This window comes from Pleurodeles waltl, chromosome 3_1 (assembly GCF_031143425.1).
Source record: "Pleurodeles waltl isolate 20211129_DDA chromosome 3_1, aPleWal1.hap1.20221129, whole genome shotgun sequence".
NCBI classification, from domain to species: domain Eukaryota; kingdom Metazoa; phylum Chordata; class Amphibia; order Caudata; family Salamandridae; genus Pleurodeles; species Pleurodeles waltl.
In genome coordinates this window covers 181,198,174-181,223,667 of record NC_090440.1, presented here as the reverse complement: position 1 = coordinate 181,223,667, position 25,494 = coordinate 181,198,174, and the positions used below count along the sequence as shown (strand labels likewise).

General features: G+C 42.9%; 1 protein-coding gene across 3 annotated transcripts in view; it reads right to left on the bottom strand.

Annotated features, from left to right (window-relative positions):
* Positions 1-25,494, bottom strand: part of ARID3B (AT-rich interaction domain 3B) — a 262,404-nt gene that overhangs the window by 235,385 nt on the left and 1,525 nt on the right. For all 3 annotated transcript variants that reach the window (XM_069222119.1, XM_069222120.1, XM_069222121.1), the window contains exon 2: positions 19,646-20,272. In XM_069222119.1, coding sequence (XP_069078220.1) covers positions 19,646-20,272 — 627 coding nt within the window. The remainder of the gene's footprint in view (positions 1-19,645; positions 20,273-25,494) is intronic.

Here is a 25,494-nt window from a genome sequence, read left to right as displayed (position 1 = left end):
GATTGGAGTTTATCATGGTTATGGTCTTGGTTTGGGGGGTGGGGCTGGTTGTTTAAAGACATACTTTTTATAATAATAGCTATTGTATTAAGTTGTTTATTAGTACAGTGCTTACCTGCTCTCTGTTCCTGTTTAAAATTGTGTAAACTTCCGCCAGTGAAAATACTAGAAACCAATCGAGCTATGATGCAGAGAGAAGAGATAAATTCCCTAATGGCTATTGACCCCACTGTCCTCACTACAGATACTGGTTGCTCATACCCATCGGTTGTTTATGTCCCCATGAATGCAAATTTCAATGAAGTAGGAGTAAAATTCAACATATATGAGGAAATTTAGAACTATTCAAACGTTGATTATGTTCAGAAGAAAAAAAACTCAAAAAGGGTCGATTGTTAGAATCCATTTTGAATTGCTTCGTTTCTTTTACACGTGTAAGTTTGAGCTTTTGTTGTCTCTGAACGCACTGTCTATCACATATGCTATCTTATGTATATTTGTTTAGGTAAAATAAGCCTGATTCCACGCCATAGGCTTGCAGCTGGTTTCTTTCCCTAACTGGGGCACTGTACTCATTATAATTGTGTGTTCAAATAACTAACTGACCTCGGCTGTGGTATTTTGGGGAGGGAAAGGCTGATATCTATACCTTTGAACCACGTAATCCTTTGAAGGGTCTCAAGAATGTGGGGAGTCAGGCAGCTGCAGAAGGGAGGCAAGGACAAAGCTGGGAATGGAACCAGTGTGTGGAAACTGATTAACTCCTTAAAATATCTGTATGACGTATATCATTATTTGCACATTTTATGTATCCTTTGATGTATGAGTATAAATATCACTGTTAAACGCTTTATGCTAGCACACTTTACTTCGGGCCTGGGATGCCAGTGGTAAACCTGTCCTCTTTGCTGCAGCAAAAATAAACAGACCTTTGGTCATTGATTTTTCACTCCGGCTCTCCGTGTCAAAAACTCCTTTGTAAATGCATTTGTAAGTATCTGCAAATATGTGCATTTGACAAATCTATGACAAGTGCAAAAGTAGAGAGATAATCGCTTCAATAAATAGGACTGGTGTATAAACAATTTATAATGACGTAGTATGGAGCAAGAACTTGTTAGCAGCTCATGCTGTAAGATCTTGTGAATCCAACAGCACACTACTTCCAAGTTACTTTATCAGGAAATTATTTACAATTGCTGCTCTTGATAATTTTGATTTTGAAGACAGCTCTTCTTTGTCTGGAACAAACAGCACACATGATACTGCCATGTATCCTTTGATACAAGACTGTACCAATGAAATAGCGGCTGGAAAACAAGCTGTGTCAGCTACTGGCATAAACAATCAAAGCTGCAAATTTATAACCCAACTGCCTTGCCAACGTGTGCAAAATCATTACAAGCCATCAACAAGTCCCAGTCTACCAGAACGTTTCAAAGCGGCTGAGGACATGGATCTTTTCTACCTGATACTGCAATCCGCAAAGCTGATTCAACTGAATTTATCATAGTGCTTATTCGGTGAAGACTCAAGGATGAAGAAAAACGAGTTCCTCCATGGGCTGGATTTCATGCTCTCATCTTCCAGAATACCATCCCATTGAAGGTTGGGTTTTTACCAGTAATACCATCTCCAGTCACAAACTATGCAACAGTATACACAGCTCTAAAAAAAAAAAAAAAAAAAAAAAAAAAACCATCCAAAATGTGCGTGCTCAGTTTGAAGACCAGTATCCTGCCAATTATCTGCTATGACGGTGTTTCCCGTATTGTCGCTGGCATTTTTAGGAGCAATGCAGTCGAATTTGATGATCTTTATTTAATGAGGGGCGTTTTACACATGACAAAAATTGTGTTGCGATGGGCAGGAAGTTTTCAGTGGATGTGGCATAGACAAAGATCTTATTGAGGCTGAAATCTTTGGAAGCAAATCTGTCCAGTCAGTATTAAGTAGAACTCATTATGTTTGTTTCAAGGTGTGTTCATCAAATCTGAGGCTATAGAAACATTGCATTGGAATGCTTTCTAGAACAAGAATGACAAATTAGGTTTTACATATCTTATCTCAGAAGTGAACAAGGCACAAGGTACATTTCGTTCAAAAGGCATAATGCAAAACAAGGCATTGTTCGATACACTTCAAAATCGGAAAACCAAGTTCGGAAAGTTTGTCACAAAGTGACGAAAAATCTAAACTTTGCAAGTACTGGGGAAATATATTACACATGATAGCTCTGGAGAAACACTTGGTACATGCTGACCGGGAAGGTGATTGGGAGCTGCATGTGAAGACCGTGCAGTCATGGAGTTTCGTGAATTTGATTGCATAAACTACCTGAGAAATGGATCCTGGTATTTGGAAAGAGAGAAGAAGCTAGAGGGGAAAAAACATATATTTACATAAAATTCATCCAAAGACATTTTATGGTGAAAGGCAGAGAGGGAAGGTTCAATGCTGTGGCTCCAGGTATGAAACTGGAATAGACGATCTAGAGCTCACAGAAAAGCTCCCAGGTAATTGTTGGTCAGACATGTATAAGTGAATATGTTGCTAAATGAAGGTAGCTCACCATGAAGTCCTTTCTATTTGCAATGTTTTCAGAGAGATGACAAATTCAAAATTAATGGACCATCATGAAACTGTTTCTCACTACGAACTTGAGGGTTAGAAAGGGGAACATTTTAATAAAGACGTTGACATCCTTCTTCATTTCATGCAGCACCAAGGAAACCCCTTTGAAATGACTGAGCCTGTGCAACCACACAACTTTGCGACCTAACGATATAAAGACATTTCTACTAGATGTAATTGGACCATGGATCAAAACGGAGAGATTTGTATTGGAAGAGAAAAAGGCTGTTTGAAATACTCCCAAAAGCTAAATTTCCAAGCTTTAATTGCCGACGTAAGAGTTTTGTACAACCAGCCACTACAAAACAGGTTACCAAAATAACTTTCGAAGCACACAGAGATGAATGTAGCAAAAGAAGGGGGTGAATTTATCAAGGACCTTCTGTTGCATGATCTTCTTCCAACAAACGCAATATTTGATGGTGATGCTGCAACCAAGCCAGTGAAGAACAAACTCAGAAGACAGGCCTTGAAAAATCATAAAAATGTTACTAGACCTGCAAGTCAAGTAACAATCTACTCAGCCTAACTGAAATGTACTTGACCCGTAAACTGGTCTCCAATTGTGTAATCCTAGGCAAATATTATATTTTACAGAGCCGCCTTTTTCTTCATTCTCACATATGAGTGCACCTTCAAATATGCAAGTTCAGCATTTCTGCTGTACAAAAAAACCTGTTTGATTAAACAGACTAAACGTTTGCTCCATATATAACAAGAATCTAGCCCACATATAGGGTACTCATTATGCCTGATTTGCCTTAGTTTACTGGCCATTAAGGCAAGGGTGTTACTCAGTTCATGTTTAAACACTCACTTTTAATAAATACATTAATAAAACAGACAGTAAATGTCTCAATGAAATGGCCCAAAATGTTCCCATGAACTTGCAGCTTTGCTGATAAAACTATATAGCGCAGTGTTTCCCAACCCGTGGTCCGGGGACCCTTAGGGGTCCGCAAAGCCTCCTCAGGGGGTCCGCAATTGCTCAGAAAATTAAATAGTATTAACAGTTTAGATCCCCAGTTTTCAGTAATGACTCAGTAGGGGTGTCCCCGGATTCCAATAAGAATTCAGAGGGGGTCCATGGGTTCTAGTAATGATAAAGTGGGGGTCCACAGAAGTCAAAAGGTTGGGAACCACTGATATAGCGTATTAAAAATAATCTGTGAAAACATTCAGAAAACGTTTATCATTTGCACACCACCAAGTGAAGTGTTCTGATTTGTTTTTATACTATTGAAATATTTTTTCATCCCACGGAATTACATAAAAATGGGCTTTTACAACTAGTGAAATATATTTTGAAATGTTCATACAGTTGACTTAGTTATTTAAATGTTGTGTTTTAGGAAAAATCGGACACCCTATATTCCCTCATTTCACACTCTTTGTACAGCAGGTCGGACAGTTCACTTTAGAAAATCCTTGAGCTCTGTAGTTAGAGAAGTCAACTGATTTCTGACCTCTTTCTCTGAACACAAAGCAAATGTGACAAGTTAAGGGGATTTAAAGGCATTTTATTGTTTCATTTTCAGAGTGAGAAGAACACAGAACACGTTCTGTGTTAACTCACCAGAATGTGTTCTAAATTTAGCTCGCCTTGATAAAAACCTGACTCACCATAGCAAGTGAGCAAGTAGATTTTTCTAGGCCTGCAAGAGCTCAAAAACAAAACAAACAACAACAAAAAAAAATTGCACCTGAAGGGTTTCAATTTTGAAAAGATGTCCTCAATGAAAACTGCTGCTGTTTTGGAATATATGTCACAATTGCGAATGGTCAAGATTTCATCTATGCAAAACTTTGGAGAGGTCGTTCAGACCGTTATACAGATATTAAAGTCAGGGTGCACCTTACAAGAACTGCACATTATCTTTGACATTTATCTTATACCATCTGTCAAAAAATGTGAGAGAATCAGACGAATGCCTACGAGTGGAAAAACAGACCTTGCCTGCATCAAAAATTTGGCACCAATATTTATGCAAATTGATAACTTCTGGTCATCAACATCAAACAAGATGAGCTTAGAGATGTTAACTTGCCAAAACATTGCTGGTGCTTCAGTGAACACTGAATTTCCAAATATTGCAAGTGGAATGATTGTCAATGAGGAGTTGGTGCCAGCAGCGAGATACTCAAAAGGTACGGCCCAGAGATACCCAGTGTTCTTATCAAGGCACATATTCTTACTGGTGATGAGACTATGAGCAAAATTGGATAAAAGCTTGAGCTTTAACTGCTGAAACTGTGAAGTTTCTAAAAATGATTTGCAGAGACAGAAGAAGGATGTGACTTTAAAGATGTAGAAAAATACCTTGTGAGTGTGTGGAAAACGAGTTCTGACCGTCACAGAAAGCTAGACGTAACTTAACTGTGTAGCCAGTACCCTGCAGTCAAATTCTTATCAATCCACTTTTGTCCTCATTAATATTTTGGCGGAAGTGGTGAGTGGAGGTACCTTTAACATTTGTGGATTTTGGTTAGATCAACAACTATCATGTTAAGAACGGAGTTTGTTGAATGCTGACTTACAATAAGCTGTATCAATTCTTTAATCTAAGCAGTGTTATTGAGGACCTGGTGATGCAAGGGAAATAATTTGATAAGGGTGTGAATGGGTGGAGCTTTTAGGGTGTGGTAAAGGGATAGAGAAAGTGGCAGGCATTTCAAATTCTAGAGTGTCTTTCTATTGACGAATGGCAACTGTTTCCCATGACCAAGAGTCAGTGTGATCTGTGTCCTCGTTACACTATGTTCCTGTAAGGAAATGCCTCCTTGGCATGGTTGCCCCCTGACTTTTTGCCTTTGCTGATGCTATGTTTACAATTGAAAGTGTGCTGAGGCCTGCTAACCAGGCCCCAGCACCAGTGTTCTTTCCCTAACCTGTACTTTTGTATCCACAATTGGCAGACCCTGGCATCCAGATAAGTCCCTTGTAACTGGTACTTCTAGTACCAAGGGCCCTGATGCCAAGGAAGGTCTCTAAGGGCTGCAGCATGTCTTATGCCACCCTGGAGACCTCTCACTCAGCACAGACACACTGCTTGCCAGCTTGTGTGTGCTAGTGAGGACAAAACGAGTAAGTCGACATGGCACTCCCCTCAGGGTGCCATGCCAGCCTCTCACTGCCTATGCAGTATAGGTAAGACACCCCTCTAGCAGGCCTTACAGCCCTAAGGCAGGGTGCACTATACCATAGGTGAGGGTACCAGTGCATGAGCATGGTACCCCTACAGTGTCTAAACAAAACCTTAGACATTGTAAGTGCAGGGTAGCCATAAGAGTATATGGTCTGGGAGTCTGTCAAACCCGAACTCCACAGCACCATAATGGCTACACTGAAAACTGGGAAGTTTGGTATCAAACTTCTCAGCACAATAAATGCACACTGATGCCAGTGTACATTTTATTGTAAAATACACCACCGAGGGCACCTTAGAGGTGCCCCCTGAAACTTAACCGACTGTCTGTGTAGGCTGACTAGTTCCAGCAGCCTGCCACACCAGAGACATGTTGCTGGCCCCATGGGGAGAGTGCCTTTGTCACTCTGAGGCCAGTAACAAAGCCTGCACTGGGTAGAGATGCTAACACCTCCCCCAGGCAGGAGCTGTGACACCTGGCGGTGAGCCTCAAAGGCTCACCCCTTTGTCACAGCCCAGCAGGGCACTCCAGCTTAGTGGAGTTGCCCGCCCCCTCCGGCCACGGCCCCCACTTTTGGCGGCAAGGCTGGAGGGAACAAAGAAAGCAACAAGGAGGAGTCACTGGCCAGTCAGGACAGCCCCTAAGGTGTCCTGAGCTGAAGTGACTCTAACTTTTAGAAATCCTCCATCTTGCAGATGGAGGATTTCCCCAATAGGGTTAGGATTGTGACCCCCTCCCCTTGGGAGGAGGCACAAAGAGGGTGTACCCACCCTCAGGGCTAGTAGCCATTGGCTACTAACCCCCCAGACCTAAACACGCCCTTAAATTTAGTATTTAAGGGCTACCCTGAACCCTAGAAAATTAGATTCCTGCAACTACAAGAAGAAGGACTGCCTAGCTGAAAACCCCTGCAGAGGAAGACCAGAAGACGACAACTGCCTTGGCTCCAGAAACTCACCGGCCTGTCTCCTGCCTTCCAAAGATCCTGCTCCAGCGACGCCTTCCAAAGGGACCAGCGACCTCGACATCCTCTGAGGACTGCCCATGCTTCGAAAAGACAAGAAACTCCCGAGGACAGCGGACCTGCTCCAAGAAAGGCTGCAACTTTGTTTCCAGCAGCCTTGAAAGAACCCTGCAAGCTCCCAGCAAGAAGCGTGAGACTTGCAACACTGCACCCGGCGACCCCGACTCGGCTGGTGGAGATCCAACACCTCAGGAGGGACCCCAGGACTACTCTGATACTGTGAGTACCAAAACCTGTCCCCCCTGAGCCCCCACAGCGCCGCCTGCAGAGGGAATCCCGAGGCTTCCCCTGACCGCAACTCTTTGAATCCTAAGTCCCGACGCCTGGGAGAGACCCTGCACCCGCAGCCCCCAGGACCTGAAGGACCGGACTTTCACTGGAGAAGTGACCCCCAGGAGTCCCTCTCCCTTGCCCAAGTGGAGGTTTCCCCGAGGAACCCCCCCCTTGCCTGCCTGCAGCGCTGAAGAGATCCCGAGATCTCTCATAGACTAACATTGCGAACCCGACGCTTGTTTCTACACTGCACCCGGCCGCCCCCGCGCTGCTGAGGGTGAAATTTCTGTGTGGGCTTGTGTCCCCCCCGGTGCCCTACAAAACCCCCCTGGTCTGCCCTCCGAAGACGCGGGTACTTACCTGCAAGCAGACCGGAACCGGGGCACCCCCTTCTCTCCATTCTAGCCTATGTGTTTTGGGCACCACTTTGAACTCTGCACCTGACCGGCCCTGAGCTGCTGGTGTGGTGACTTTGGGGTTGCTCTGAACCCCCAACGGTGGGCTACCTTGGACCAAGAACTGAACCCTGTAAGTGTCTTACTTACCTGGTAAAACTAACAAAAACTTACCTCCCCTAGGAACTGTGAAAATTGCACTAAGTGTCCACTTTTAAAACAGCTATTTGTCAATAACTTGAAAAGTATACATGCAATTTTTATGATTTAAAGTTCCTAAAGTACTTACCTGCAATACCTTTCGAATGAGATATTACATGTAGAATTTGAACCTGTGGTTCTTAAAATAAACTAAGAAAAGATATTTTTCTATACAAAAACCTATTGGCTGGATTTGTCTCCGAGTGTGTGTACCTCATTTATTGTCTATGTGTATGTACAACAAATGCTTAACACTACTCCTTGGATAAGCCTACTGCTCGACCACACTACCACAAAATAGAGCATTAGTATTATCTCTTTTTACCACTATTTTACCTCTAAGGGGAACCCTTGGACTCTGTGCATGCTATTCCTTACTTTGAAATAGCACATACAGAGCCAACTTCCTACAGTTCCCCTCTCCCTGTTGTGGGTCCAGCATATACGTTCACCAGTCTCAAAGAAAGACGTCCTTTTATCAGTGGCAATTGACTCTTGTTCCATATATTGCTGGTCTCTCTAAGTGTATGCTTCCAGTGTCACTTTTCTGGCCAGAGAGGTTTCCCTGTCCCAATGTGTTGATCTTCATGCCACATACTAATTGTCTGCATGCCTAATTGTCCATACATGTGATGTCCAAGTGTCTGTGTCTTCCTGTCCCAAGAAGCAACCCTACTTTCATTTTCTATTGCAGCACTTCGTAAGTGCCACTTAGCACATGGTGGCTTGTCTATCAGTGTCAGCCTAGTGATACCCCCACCTCCCCACCCCAAGTAAATATTTTTTCTAATCCTTTTGGGAGCATTTGAGACTAATTATCTATGGATGCTATGTGCTAGTGTATTCAGCAGATGTAGGTCTCCCAATCTCTATGTAGTTGATGCGTGCCCAGAGTAAGACATTTCATGGTCTGTGGGTTCCCCAACTCAATGAGTGCATATTTTTGTACCAGCCAGTGTATTCTCTCCTCTGGTTTACAAACATCCATCCTAATATAATAGCGTCTATATCTTACTGTGCACTTCATATCACAGTTGTTCTCGTCTCCCTGACTTAGTTCCCGATATCCCTCAACAAGTGTCTTAATTACACATTATCCAAGTATCCGTAGTGTAAATGTTTTCATCCTTAAAATGCATGTCACTTTGCCATCCTGTTCACAGATTCCCTTTCCAAGCCAAAAATAAACACTGATTCTCCTATTCAACCCACCACAATCAAAATAGTGAATGTGGCAAAAATGACGAATGTAAGGAAGCAAGTGCAGTTTATACTCTGGCATATTTTATTCTTAACGGTCACAAAAGAAAATTATAGCACAATTCCAGACCACTGCAGGACCCCAGGGTGCATTCAGTTCCCTTCTATCATGGGGACGACTGGCCCAGGTCTCTGGCACTATACCACAGCACACAGGAGTGGCTGGGACCGATGTTCCTATTGACAAGTTACCCGGCAAAGGCCACGAACCAGCAAGGCTCTCCTCTGCCAATCAAGACCTTGCTGTTACAGGTAGGAAACACTGTACACCACGAATCCACCATATTGCGATATTGTGCCCTCACCCAGGCAAAACCTCCAAGCTCTAAAGAGTGTCCCATTAGTGCCCGCAGGACCTTTGAGCACCAAATCCGTCCAGACAGTACAGCAGGCCAACTTTATCCATAGAAACAAGGCAAAACACAAGGAGCAAAAACAGAAAAATCCTACCATAAATGAATCGGATACCAGTCAGTACACTGTGAACTAGTCAAAATATCAACTCCAATCACAAAGGGGCTTCTTTAACAACTGCCTAAAGACTATTTTGTTAAACTGAATACAAGTATGGCCAAGTCCATTGGGGCCCACCGGGTCTGTAGGAATGTGCTGCCAAACCAACTATTCAGAAAAATTCTAGGGAGACCTTTATAAAATATAAAGAATTGACTGCTTAACTCTAGTTTAGCTGGAAGGCACTCTGCGTACTTTCCTAGCGGAGCTGTTGACCCTGGAAGAGGTCACAGTGGTAATTAGCAGACTTGCCACCTCCAAGTCCCCCAGGAGTGATGGCCTCCCTCCCAAATTTTATAAGGCATATTCTGTGATTAACGCCTCTCAACTGTTACTAATTTATGGGCAGGCGTTACAAACTGGTATCTTGCTCCCATCTATCCTCATCACATTCTGGAAGCCTGATAAACAATCCCCGCTCCGAATCCTACCGCACTTTCCCCGTTATTAATACTGATGGCAATAATGTTACCCAAGTGCTGGCCAACAGATTGATCTTGCTGCTCCCAGAGTTGGTCTTACTGGATCAACCCAGCTTTGTCCCAAACCGCTCTACTCCCTACAAACTTCCGCCCTCTTTGTCTTCTGGCATCAACTGCAACCTGAGGAGAAGGCTGTGGCTGTTTTTCTTGACACCACAAAAGCGTTTGACTCTCTGGCCCTTATTGTTTCTGGTTCTTCATAGACTAGAAATACCAGACTCTTTCCTGTGCTTAATCCGGCAACTCTTCACTGCACCTATGACTCAAATTCGGGTGAACTGTCTGCTATTGGACCCCATACCCACTGGAAGGGAAGGGGCCCTCCATCACCCTTGCTTTACGCCTTGGCAACTGAACCACTGTCGTCGGCCGCACAACAACTGCATGGGCTAGAGGCCTTCACCACGCAACATACTAGTCTCTCAACTCGGACAATATCACCCAATATCTGAGCGACCCGGAGGAGAATCTTGATCCCGTTATGCAGGAATTATCTTTGTTACAAGTGGTCGCCGGCGTAGCTATCAATTAGACCACGTCCTCTATTTTTCCCCTTACACCTGCTACCAAACCCTCCCCATTTTTGTTACCACCAAGATGGGCAACTGACGCTTTAAAGTATTTGGGGATCCGAGTCAATACAACCAAATCAGATGTTACCCTAGAGAACTATGGAATAGCATTTAATAAACAGGAAGAGCAGAGCTGCAGTTGGATTAAACTTTCCCTATACTTGGTGGGGCAAATTGCCATCATGAAAATGGTCCTCCTTCCGCATCTACCCCCTTTTTGTCTAGTGGCCCCCAAGTTTGAACTGATTAATCTCTGTGCTCAGGCCTCCTTCGTTTACTATTGGTTTTGTCCTACCTGCCACACTATGCTCGAGAACACTCCCCCTCTTTCAGTCCTCATCGTCCAGGCAAAACCAGACCCCATCTCCAACCCCCCTCCACCCCATCTCCAACCCCCCTCCCACGTCCGCCCAACAATCGTGCCATGACATAGTAGCTTGTATTCAACAGACTTAGATCAGGCTGCAAGCAAAACTTGGCTTTAAGGTGCTCTACTCTCCTGTGCAGAAGCCTTTGTGGTCCCCTTTATATGGTATACTGCAGGAGAGGTTGGTCACTCAATGCCTGATGCGATGGGGTGTGGCTGAGAGGAGTGTATTTTCTTCGGGCTGAAAATTTTTCAAACACCTGACAGCTACTGCTGATCTACAGCTTGACTCAGATCTCTTTACCTTTTTTCATATTAAAGCACTGTTTTGGAACATGGAGATTTTCCGGCAGTGTCCCCAGTGTGTAAGACCTTTACCCTCCTGCTTAGAGTCTTGTCCGAAACAGCACCCTTTCTCACCTTTATGCTTTTGCGCAACCTGAACCCCAACGGGGCTCACAGCCGGCCAGAGACCTTTGGAAGGAGGACTTGGGCAAAGCCATCACTGACAAAGAATGGGCAGACGTGTGTGGTCTGACTCAAGCACTGGCTCCCAATGGCCAACTCTGAATTACACACTTTTGATTATATATATATATATATATATATATATATATATATACACACACACACACACTCACACACTCCAAAGCTTTGCCGTATCGTCGCCCTCAAATGCGGCTAGCTCATGGAAGGGTGGGGAACCCCAAATACTTCCACAAGAAACACAATGCCTGCTGTCATTAATGCTGGAAAAGTAGACAACGTCCCATAGCTAAAATTACTTGGCAAGTGTTCTTTTATTCCAAATGGCAGAAACAACTTATGTGCTTCCTTTTGGCCTTGCACCACTTTATTGTCGTTTTTTTTCCCAGTCCATTGTTTCTAGAACATATACTGTATTACCACACAAAAAGATGATGGACGGAATGCTGGACATTGTCAAACATTCAACCCAGTCACAGATCTGGGCTAAATCCATTGTTTTTTTGCTCACCACGGTACCCCAGTTTGGATACAGCCATATGCAAACCAGTCTTGACCCTGCTTCCCAGGGGAACAGTCCAGTCCGAACTGCCAGGCTAGGCCCACCCTGGACCGGAAAACAAGCATCCTGGGACCAGTTTCGGGGTATCGTCCTCCATATGCCAGGCTAACTTGATTCTGGTGGCATATCGAGCACGGGACCCACGTCTGGGCATACTTACCCTTTCCAATTGAGCAAACAGAATTGCCCCTTCAAGTGAAACGGGCAAAATTGCGGGAGTCCACACACCCAAAGGTACAGTGCACATTACAGTTTGTCATTTTCATCAGGGTACACCAATATCATTTATTAAAATCATCCGATCCACTGCTCCTTATGGCAAGGTCGTTTTTTTTTTTTGTTTTTTTTTTTTTTTTAAACAGGCCACAAGGGCCTCGCGGTCGCGCTTGCGGGATTTGCACACTTGCATAATCTGTCTCACTGGTACCAGCGTCTTTCAGTCAGGAGACTGGAGACTCGGCCCTTCATCCAAGGGACCAACAGGAACAATACCGCCATTAGTCTCTGTACAATCCTGGAACTGTTTGGCGATTTGGGATTTCTCTGCATGTCTAGTCAATATAATATACTGCAAAATAATACAACGTTGTAGAGGACGAAAGTTTTGCAAAAGCAGATTTCCAGCAGAACTAGCGTCCGAACCGCTTCCTTTTACATCAAAGGCTGAAACGTCCCACCCCCCTCGCGTTCAACCCATCTGCTAGCCACTACCCTAAAGCTATTTATGTGGCATATGTGCTAAGATCCAAGGTAGTTGAGCTCACATCTGTTAATCGAGTTGTCCTGGAAGAGCCGATTCTGCCCATCGTGAGGCTGCACCAGGGGGTTGTCACTTCAGGAGGTCTGCCCCCTTCCTGTCCTTCGGGGACGCACAGACCAATTTCCAGACCTTGGTGGTCAACAGACCCTGTCGCCCTGTGTCAGTGGCCCAGCCCCGCTCTTTTGTCGTCCCTCATGTCCGACAATTATTGACTCGGCACGCAGTGGTGATCCTTTCAGTTGGGAGTGGCGGGAAAGGCGTCCTCGACTGCGTTTTCAATGGGGAGCTGCCCGGGTCTGGGTGAATGACTGAATAACATCCATCTGCCCTTTTCTCAATCTTGGCTTCAGAGGTCTGGGGGCGAGGGAGGTTAACTGTTCTTCCATGCGATCCTAACGTTAACAAGAGGGGCTCCACTGACCCCCGGGAACCGCAGACAACGTAGCAGCGGCACGGCTAGCAAAAACTGTCAAACAATGTAGTTGGCTACAGCTACTCACCCCGCTCCGTTCAGGGGTACGATGGGATTTCATTATTTTGAAAGCCGCCCCCGCCCCAACATATTGACGATAGTTCAAAAGGCTAGTTTAATATTCGTACCTCATGGCGTCCTACTCACGCATAAAAAACGCTCCAAAAGTATAACTTTCCAGTGTACGCTCAAGTATTTGTCAACCAGAAAGCATGCGCAAACGTAGACAACTGATTAAACAGGACATCTGCTAAAATCGTTACACGTGCATGAATAGCTGAACCCAGACAACGTGGATACAAATAGATCGGTGGACTTTTTAAAAACTGTGTGTGCCCAGAATAACATATTTCAGTTCGCAAATCAGTGAAAAAGATGCTATTTTTAGCATCTACTAAAACAGTGCACTGTAACAAACGGATGACTGGGTAAATGCAGCTCTATTCCTTCGAATTGCCACACATTAAACAAGTCGGTCAACTGGTGGAGGCTTCATATCAGTACAGATCGAGGCCTTTGGTGTGGGACAAAAAGTGACAATCCGGCTCTTAATCTGGGTTCACCCAGACACATCAGCTCACGAAATATAAACTAACTGCAGCCCACAAGAGCCCCGCAGTCGGCCTTTTATGGGATTGAGGACGGATCTCGTTTGAAGGAGGCGACAGGATTGGGGGAGGGGCACACCATGGGCAGTGCCGATGTGAAGGAGTTTACGCTCAGGAATGAAGCCACTGCGATCCTTGTGCAATAAGAAGCAGCACTAAACGGTTCGAATGCGGTTTGGAGCCATTAACACTCAGGCGTACACAGAAACTACTGTTGGTGCATGTTCTGGGAGGTAAACGTTCACCAGTAGACAAAATAATACTGCCCGAAGCCTTGGTAAATCCAGCTTTGTATCTGGATGACATGTGCCCAGTGTGGCAGCGCTGGGACACCGCCTCGTTTTACAGTGTATGCGCCCCGTAAAGGATACCACCTCCCAACAGCAGTTTGAAAGCAATCGTGGTTATTACCACGTCTTAACAAGATATCACCCACCAGCAATGCAAAACACGTGCTCTAAAGAGATAGACTGTGCTTGAAAATAAAACTCGACTGAGAAACAGCTACTAGAGGGACTAATCGCACACAGGATGAGACATCACAATCAAAAATAACAGTCCACACAATTCAAATGTTAACATGACTGGGAGAAGGGTAATCAAGAATTGTGTGACGACAATGGGCCACATACATCATCTTATCTCCATTGCTATTTCGTAGTAAAGTGAAACGGAAAACAGATAGCATATTTGGGTGGAGCAAGGTCAGTTCAAGGCCTTCTACCCTCGACAGGCAAATAAAAAAAAAATAGAAACCTTTACATGATAGTGCCCGTCGTGGTATTTAGGGAGAGAGAAGCATAAAAGTAGGCTTGCTTATCAAACCTACTGCCAAAGGGGGAGGTATGGGTGTATAACACCACAATTTAAACACAAACAGCCCACCAAGCCCAAACACACGCCCATATGGATGATTGACACTGCCCATAAAACAAAGCATGCAATATGTCTGAAAGGTTCAGGGCTCGTGTAAAGCCCTGGGCAAGTGATTACAAGAGCAATGACTACAGTAAAATATTGATGTGCAATCATTTCCCCAAAGTCCTCATGTTAAATATTTTTTTTAAATATTTTTTTTTTAAAACGGCACTTGGCTTCGGGGGAAAAAAACATGACAAAGCATCGAGTCCTTTCAGTTCACACACCATCAAACATCTTGCTCTAACCTCTATGGTTCCTCAGTCTAAACTCTCCGTTTCAGGGTGACTCACTTTTAACACCTACCAATTCCACTCCAAATCTGCAGTAGTTGTATCACTCCTTAAAAAACACATTGTCGACCTTTCCTTTCCCTTGAACTACTACGCACGGTCTTTATATTATATACCTATGAGATACATTCCCCTCTCGTTGCTACCATGAAGGTACTGCTCTATTAACACCAGTCCCCTCACTGTTTGAAAGTAGTAAGTTATAAATGTGCACACGTGGGCTACAAATAGTCTGTGAGGGCATCTATTTCAAAGTGGGCATAAGTGTTCTATTTTGAGATATCCCAGCCAGCCCTCCTGGCTGCTGTCTAATTTTCAATACAACATACACTCACCAACGTACTAGAACAGTGGTTCCCAACATTTTTACTTCTGTGGACCCCCCCTCAGGCTTATCCCTTTTAGCTTCTAGGCTTTGTATACTGGAACTCTGCCACAGGCCCTCCTGTGAATCCCATCTCATCCCCATTTCCACAAGTTAAAGAATTTGCAATGCAATGGGTCTCACGTTTGCTCGAGTTACAGCTATTTATGTTTTCAACTGCCAACCTGAATTTCCTTTCCACAAACTGAAAAGTAAAACAGTTTCACATAAGCGAGCCCACGGCCACCATGAAGCGTGACGGAGAAACACAAAAGGAAACAGAAGTTCACTCACAATGAAACATATCTGCAAAAGAGCAATTATCAATGTACCAGGGTCGATGTCATGCAAAGTGCTAGACTACTGCCCAGCGAGATCACGCTATCTACAAAATGAAGATAAAAAGCAGTCCAGAAACCATACGGAACACATGGAGCCTCGTATGTTTTCAGTAGTTGGCCAGTGCGCTAGAGGAGGGCTAAACACCAGAAAAGGAATGATGTATGCATGCCTTTCACTAATTAAATCAAGCGAATTTTAGAAGGCAAGCCCACGAACCAAACAAACTGATGAGTGTGGTTAAAAGCCTACAGAGAAATTACACCAGGGACAGAGCGCTTTGCGCTCGATCCTAAAAAAACAACTATTACTACCAGAGAGAGAAATGATTACCTGTATCATACAATTTATACAGTGTAAATATGTTATGTGCGTATGTCTACTTGGATAGAGATACAGATACAGACAATCCACACCAGAACCAATCACTTCAACCACCTTATCTCACTGTCCTATGCACAACTGTATATAATGTGCGTTTCTCTTCAAAATTTTACAACAAGTAAATATTCACTGCAGCTACTGTTACACCAAGAGCTGGCACAGAACAAGGTTATCAAGGTAAAACAAAATTAGAAGAATCTATCTAAATAAATAAACACCAACACATAAATGATTATTATTGCTATGGCCATAGTTTTCTTATACGGAAGTGTCCTGTCTTCTTGACAGAATTCAAATCAAGCATATTCAAAGGACAAATGCTGAAAAATGGGAGTAAGCCCACCCATCACCCACTTGAGAACCAATCAACTTAACGGCCAGAGGTCCATCACCTTAGAACTATTAACAAACGAGCAACAACTGGCTTGGAACAAAGCATACCGCAAGAAGCTGTATGTAAGCAAAATAAACACTAGGAAATCTGCGGTACACGCACAAACATTAGTAAAGGTTAGTTTAAACCAGACTTAGCAGTATACAAACACCTAAATTGACAAAAGGATCCGTAAAAGGTATTTAAAAGATTGTATATCAGCAGAATATGTTCTTATTTCCAGATGAGCATAGAAAGACACGACAAACTTTCATCCACAGAAGTCTTGGATCAAAAGAACACAGATCTGGAGATCTCACAACAACTATTACAGTAATGGGACTCAAAGGCTGTCCATTACTTGGAAAGTTGGACTTGTGGAAGGATATACCACATACAAGTAAATATCATGAGCACCCTGAGACCAGAAAACAATTCTAAGCGTAAAACTGTGAATTACAAAATAATACTTGCGAAGGGAAGGGAAAAAATATAATTCCCACACCAATTCCTCTCCAAAACATTCACTTTGGAAAATCCCGGTTTCGAGTGGCACTTCTAAGGGATTACAGACTTTAGAAGCACTGACGAAATGTGTAAAAGTTCATATTTGAATTTAATACTAGCTGATTCGCCAAATGCATCACGTTAAAATACAGCAATTGCCCTTACTTAACAAGACAGGTGCTTTAGCGAGTTCCCAAGCACAAGAGTGGTCAACTTATCTGGTCGCAGGACTGAACCTATTGGCACAGATTTTTCAATACTGAAAAACAAGCACTTAAAGACCCTTAACGGCTGTTATGCTTATAGGAGCTCAGGGAAAGAAAAGACTACACGACTTGTAGACTGAGGAATAATAACACAATTGGGCGCTATAGACACACACACCGGAAAAAGGTTTCCCCTCTGTGACAGAACCATGACATACATAAGATTTTGAAAGAGCGAGTGCCCTTTTCCATCAGAAATCAGACAGCTGCACTGTGAACCTGGACTGAACTTAAAAAATAAATGTTTATTAACATTTAAGTTATTTACAAGCAACCAAACAAAGAATACATAGTTCAACACGTTTCCACCATAAGACTGAAAAACAGTGTGCAGAGATTTGTAAAATAGAAGAGTTCTATTCTCTATCTCTTAGGGGTGTATGGATGTGATGTTTTTGTGTGGTATGCATGATGCGTGCTGTGGTGCAGTGCTGGGCTGTCTATGTGTGTTTGCTCTCATTAACCTCTCGAAGACAGAGCAAAACTGATCTCCACTGAAAAGCAGCAGGTGTCTCTCCCGGAAGCTATAGATTAGTGAAGTGCATCTGCTACTCTCACCAGTGCATTCAAGTATGGGCAAGTGATGTAAACAATATGGCAAAGCACCTGTGCAGTTACATCACAATGAGATTCGAAAGGTAAAAATTGAAAATACGTTTCTATGATAGGATTGGAGAAGTGAGACGAGTAACCCGTGCTATTAGCACAGGGTACACAGCAAACAAGCACTGGCATAGTGCAATAGTAACTAGGGGCGGAATTTCAATACTGCATCATGTCAGCATCAAATAAATAGTTCACGGCAGACGAAAACGCCAGAACAGCTGTACTCCCAATAAGTGGTCTAAGTTACACACAACCATTTTAAGAATTGTAAAAGGGAGTTAAAACAAAAATAAAAAACGACTTCAGTACTTCAACTCCCATTACACTTGCTAACCTTCACCAAGTCATTCAAAATACAACAGCATATGTCATCCACAATTATCCACACATTTTCTTAGGAAGCACAGTACCAGACAAGTAGAAGGATTGGCTTTTCCAGGCAGTACCACACAGAAGTGAATTTTATGAACCGATACGCAACATTTAGAGTCTCGGTATTTCTCTCAAGATGTCCCTTTGCTAGCTGCAAACCAAGTTTTGCTTTACCTCTTAGTCAAGTAATGCTCAAAATTGGAGACAGACTCTTAACAAATACCGGGCTGCAGAAAAGTTCAGTGTGAATACCCATTGCATCAAAACATATTCAAAAACTTTAACACAAGAAGATAAAACTGTGCAGGATCTGACCAAATCAGAAGGTCGAGCAGCATATTTCATAATACAGAAATATCCCTAAACAATGTTAAAACAAGGAATTGTTTTTAAGGAATGAAAAACAAGTGTTGTTAAACGACCTTTGAATTTATTTCCACGTAGTGTTACTACTCTAAATAATGGAACGGTGGCAAGGCAAAGAGAAGAAGGAAAAAAGGGTGAGGGAAGATAAAATAAGATTTGCACAGTAAGTAAAAGACACTGAAAATACAAAAATATGTTTCAGAGAGGTTTTAAATATAGGCTAGAAGAGTCACAATAATACTGGGCTGACATGCTTAAAACGAAAAGAGACTGGTTACCAAAAGGAACCTTTACAGACGTTTGCGTCATGCAGTGGTTTTGAGAACAGCACTACGCAGTACTTCTGATGCCTTCAAATTAAATTAGGAAAACCATCGTTCATGTACTGTGAAGCTCCATGCCTGGAGCGAGATCCCGTGCAGTAGTTCTGATTCTGAATTTGAATGCCTCTTTCAAAGTCCGTTTACCACTTACACAGCAAATAAATGGAAGTGGAAAAAAAAAATGAACAAAGTATATCTGTCGAATACATCAATGGGTTTGCTCCCAAAGTGATTTTTAATCCTCTAAAGGCAAAATTGTACTGAAAAATAAACCACCACCACTGTGTTCCAGGTGACCGTGTGCACAGTCAAAGCTGATTTAATTCTAGAACGCCAATCTGTGCATTTTGTGGCCTATGTTCATTCTATGATTGTATTTGACTACCATATAGGAAAGGAGAAGGTAAATCTAAAATGCCGAAGCCGCTGCATGCAAGTTTGCTACCATTCAACCACAAAGCAGGTCTACTATAAAGATTTCAAAGGCATACTTATGGAAGAGATGTAAACGAACTCAGCAATAGCTCTGCCAAGGGCAGGCAGCTATGCAAGGCAACTACAAACAATAACAGTTTATTTATGGAAACTTCTTCTTCAACACCGTAACAATGCCTGTCATCTGCGATACTAAGTACGTGATGTGCAGTTGATATTGAGCAATTTGCCACACTGCATTGTAAACAGACTGCTTGTCAGTGCGATTCTTTAAATGCTAATAGTCTACCCTAAAGGTGCCTCAAAATAGCGGCGGTGCACAGTGCAGGCATATGTTCATTACCTGTTTCAGCTGCTCGTCCATTCCCCAGCTGGGATGACTTGGCGGTGAGCCGGAGAGGTCATCTGACGGGTCTTCCTGCTCCTCCTTTATTTCCACTGGAGGTGGTCCTTGAGGGAGCAGGGGTTCTGAGGTAGATTCTTTTCTGTGGTCCGGCTGCACCACGTGAAAGTGCTTTGTGGACACCATCAATGCCCTGTCAGTCACATCCATGCTGTCATGCAGGTCACCATGTTCCGTTTCCTCATCCAACAAGCTCTCATCGTCATCTTCATCCTCCTCTTCTTCCTCATCCTCTTCAGATTCAGAATTAACACTATCTTGGTGAAAGCCCCGAGATACTCCAGCTGCAGGGTGGGCACGGCTCAGCTGGCCCATCATTGAGCTACCAGTTGCCTTGACAGATGTGGCAGCTAGAGAGGCCTGCTGCGCCGCCAGCTGTTGTGCATAAAGTCTCTGAGCCTCTCTTATCTGCCTGGCCCGCATCTCCATTGCTTGTGGAACCATTTGTTGCTGTTGCTTCTGTAGCTGCTCCATGACAGCTTCCAACTTCATGCCTTGCTTGGGGGGCTGACGCAGGGGAGTGCCACTCGATAACATTGGATTCACACTGTCTGAGATCAACGACGGCTGAAACAAAAACCAAAACCATGAGTTCGGAGAATTGTAGACATTTGAAATCTGCTTCGACAAAGGGTTATACATTAAGCTTATTTTTTACGAATTTAACAGTGGCGAGTTACTCGGGTACATACATTCCCCAAGGGAACAATTGCTCTACCGTTTGCAAAAGAAAGAGGAGGGTACCCACCATAGAAGACAAAATCGCAAGAGTGTTAAGTGGGTCACTCCAGTGGCGAAAAAGACAACTAAAATAGAAGAAATAAAAAAAGGCAGAGAAGAGCACCTTTTTTGTTTCTAAGACAAAGAGGATGATGGACAAGCCCCGACAAAGTCTTGAAGCTCAGTAAATTGATTATCTTTGTCTTAGAATTTAACTTTACCTCTAAATGTGTCCCAATTCGGTTTACACAATGCTGGACGTGTCACTGATAAGATGTCCACTGCCAGCAAATTATCAATCATCCACATGCCTGCATGCACTCACCACCACTGCTGCTGCTTTCTTGATCTAGTACACTCCACCCACCCCCTTCCATAATTCTACTTAAACATTTTGAGCTCCCCTCCCCCTACAACAGTTCGTCTGGTTGTCCTTCGAGCCTGTGGATGAATGAGATAATTCTCAGCATGCCACCACCCACCCCGCCCGCTTTTACTACTGCCTACAGCAACCCAATAAACCCTAAATCGATTAAGTCTGAAAGCCCGCTTCATATAAATGCAATACCGCCACCAAAGTTCTCTACATGTGCACTAGCCAGCATATCGTGTTCGCTGCCTATTTTAGTCAGCAACACGTTTTGCGTGACACGAGTACAGCCAATACCTCTTAAAAAAGGTTTTCAGTAATACTTTAAATCTCGGTAACGACCACAGCTAGAATAACATTAATACATGTGACCGTGCCCTCAACAACAGCCAGCATATCCGCATGAGGGAAGAACCTTGAATAGAATTTACAACTCATCAGATAACCTAGCACATAATAGATGGTCCACGTTTAACTATCGAACCATAAAAGGACATAGAAATTGCACCTCACAATGGCAGATGTCGTTTCAGATCTGGCCTAGCCCGTTAAAGCAACATTCACATTTTGCTTCCATCCATCACATTATGTCTAGGCTTTCTTTAAAAAATAATTTAAAAACAATCACGCATAAAGAAGCAATATAACCGGCACTTCAACAGGTGGCAGTCTTGGCATGCCGAATACGGTATTTTGCGTGATCGCATGTGTAAAGCCGCCTGGGGAAGTGTGCGTCAGTGCAAGAGCTAATGTACATGGGCTGCATGTCTGTCATACGTCTGTAAGAAAACAATTAATAAAATAGGGCCAATTCCATACCGTGGATGCACATACATTCAGGTATATCCGATTTCGATGCGCAAATGAAGTCTGCAACACACACACTAAGTTCGCTCTTTTCAAGATTTTTAGGTTGAGACTAACTTCCAAATGTAGACCAAGACCCAAAAGGATAAAGTAATGTGCTCGATTACGCTTCTCTAGGAGAACAGTACATCACTGAGCGGATTATGTCAACATTGGAAGAACCCCTGCCTGAGGCCCGTCAGAAGCGGACTGCTGTGTCAGAGACAGAAGCGATGCACGAGAGTAATCTTTATTTTACAATACAGACAGCATTGAATCAGAAACAGTCCATCCCTTCCGGGCATATAAAATGTCACTATTATGGTGATGACAAGCAAGGGTGGATAAAAAAAATTCGGAGAGCAGAAAATCTTTATATAATTTTCTTGGCAGACTGTGCACAGTCACCGTGTGTGAGCGTGCATATAGTATAACAGGACGCTTCATGCAAAACAGTGCACTACCGGTCAAAGAAGTACTAAAGTCCAATTTTTGCAAATTGTAGCTTTGGACTCAAATAAGTATTTTTTCCCCTCAAACAGAAGACACATTGCCTCAAAGGCAGTAAAACGCCTCGCCCTGGGCAAATCCCAGACACATCCCTACAAAGGAATTAACTACCAGTTAATAATTATTAGCGTAAAAGTTACTCCAAGCAATTATGTGTAAAAACAACATTCATCTCCACGGCGTTATTCAACGCCCCAGAAGGGCTAGAAAGGCATATCTGAACCCCATTGAGAACCTGTGGTCCATCATCAAATGTGAGATTTACAAGGAGGGAAAACAGTACACCTCTCTGAACAGTGTCTGGGAGGCTGTGATTGCTGCTGCACGCAATGTTGATGGTGAACAGATCAAAACACTGACAGAATCCATGGATGGCAGGCTTTTGAGTGTCCTTGCAAAGAAAGGTGGCTATATTGGTCACTGATTTTTTTTTGTTTTTGAATGTCAGAAATGTATATTTGTGAATGTTGAGATGTTATATTGGTTTCACTGGTAATAATAAATAATTGAAATGGGTATATATTTTTTTTTGTTGAGTTGCCTAATAATTATGCACAGTAATAGTCACCTGCACACACAGATATCCCCCTAACATAGCTAAAACTAAAAACAAACTAAAAACTACTTCCAAAAATATTCAGCTTTGATATTAATGAGTTTTTTGGGTTCATTGAGAACATGGTTGTTGTTCAATAATAAAATTAATCCTCAAAAATACAACTTGCCTAATAATTCTGCACTCCCTGTATCTCTGCCTAAGCTCTTCCCTCCACCTCCACATCTAACTCACCAAACCTCACTCTACCTCTGTGACCTCCCACACAACCCTACTAAATTCTCCTGCATTCATCTCACCCTGCTACTATGCTCTCCCTAACCCTTCCACATCCTCTTTCCCCTCCGCCCCCCTTTTATTCATCCCAAGCCTTTGGATTGAGTAAATGAAGGATAAACTCCCAATTAACACTTCTGGATTTCTTTCCTCCTCCACCCCTCCATTACTCCAGTCAATCTAACTAACAAACTCTCATATCCGCAACTCAAATTAACTCATAATAATACTAAAACTGTACTCATTATTAAATTATACTAATCCATCACTAATTCTTGTTGGGTACCGGAGTAGCGTGCTACTCATCGAAAAGCGCTTTGACGCCTCGTCAGGGGTAGTAAGCGCTATATAAATACGATTACAATACAATTACAATACAATACAATATCTATAAAAAAAAAAAAAATGTCAGGTAGGGGCTACCCAGTGTACACTGAAAATCAATATATGATGTTCTGACAAGCGTACTCATCCCTTAACAGAGATTTTCTAAAACAATAACATTAATCTAAATGTCAGTATTCCCACATCCTTATTTGATCATTTTACCTTCAGCAATACTAGCCACGCTCGGTATATAAATTATGATTACTCAAGACAGGGTGTGCCATTTGCATGAATGAGGTTAGAGAAATCTTAATTACTGGTAAGATCATGATATTAACAAGATTCTGCCACAAATTACCCTATGCATTTACAGTTATGCACAAAACTAAGTATAAGATGTACAAATCATGCTTAATTCTAGTTGCTTCTCAACGGGCTCAACACGTGGGCTCATTAGTCCAAGAGAAAATAATGATCAGTATTTCAATTTGCTTCGAAGTCTGTGTTAAGTATGGCCACCAAGCTTTGGAATGCCATAAGCATCGAGCACGTCAAAATTACTTACAATTGTTAGGCCGCCCCTGGGAAGGGAGCGGATAGAGGATTATGAATTACAAACATAGGAATTTGAGCTGGAGAGCGAAATTGTATTATGTTAATTTATATGCGCAGCTACTACAGCCACTGGTTCCATGAGCAGATTTAAGGCCTTTGATTTATTACAGAAATGGGCTAAGATTCAATAGTACAGCAGCCTTATTGGAGAACTGTACTTGCCATGCGACTATGCTACAACGAGGAATTATTAGTACGTTCTTATTTCAAGGAGAGTTCCAGCAGTACAGTCGTTATATGTTAAATGATTATCCGCAATGTGGTGAATAGTGAAACCTTTAGGGGATGCCGTACATTTGTGTAAAGGTTGCACTGTCCTCGATGTGGAGCAAAAGCATCTCTTGGTACGGCGAGAGAGGGAAAGTATGCGGCCAGACCAACTGATCGGAGGGTCTACTCTTGACCTCTTCACCAACTGTTTTTCAGAAGTGTCCAGGAAAAGACTTAGTATACCAATGAGGAGGACGTTCATATTGTATCGTCTGGAGATCATCGGTGCTTTTGTGTTTTGAGTCGACTGCTGAGTTTTTAGCAGTAAGGGCCTTCGGAGGGCAACAGAAGTGGAAGCCAAGTTTGCAAAAGGGTGAAAATCTTAATACTGCATAGTAACTGGCGTTGTCGAAAGCCGATACATATGTTTCCACAGTGATCAAGTAACTAAGCACATGTGCGTCACTCACAGGATGCACTAACATTATGATGACACATTTAACTTTACACAGATCACTAACGAAACCACCTGTTTGAGGTGAGGACTGGATAAAGATGTAATAATAATCGTCTACCATAGAAAGACAGCTCAGGTACATTCCAGGTGAAGATGGAATGACAGGATTGCTGGGCTAGAAGTAAGCATCGACAGATTTCAAAATGTTCTCAAAGAGCAACCATCAATTTCAAAACGTAAAAGAACGGTCCAGCAAATACAGTCGTATCAGGCTCTGCACCCCAAGAGGCCTTGGCCCAGTACAGCAAAAAAAGAAATGCTAAAAGGAGAGACGTGACAGATTGTTCCTTGCTGCTTTGGCAGTCAGTAAAGTGCACACCATCAACAGGAAAAAAAAAAAGTCTTGCGACACCTGCGCAGAAATAAATGGCTGAAGTTAATGACAGAATTGGCTCTTGTTTGGGGCTGCGAAAAAATATGGAGAGTTTATTGGCAAAGTTTAACGTGTCAGTTATTGACAAAACATACTGCATTTACACCCCCATGATGTAGCAGAGGACTTCAAGCAACAAATTCGGATTATGTCATATGCAAATGGTCGTAGTAACACCAAACCCTTTTGTCATGTGGAAACCACACATCACAACTGCTTTACACATGACGAAGTATCATAACCAAGCAAATCCTGCATTGCCTTGAATTACAAAAGAGGCTACGGGAGTGGTGACTGCTTTTGAACAAGAACATGTGGAGCTATCCCTCGCTCTGCTTTGATCTGATCTACTCCGTGCATAAACTCAGCTACGAGTTTGCTGTGACATCTTATGAGCGGTGTGCGATGCATATAAAAAAAGCACCGCCCACGTACACCAAACTGAGCTCACGAATTATTAACTAATATA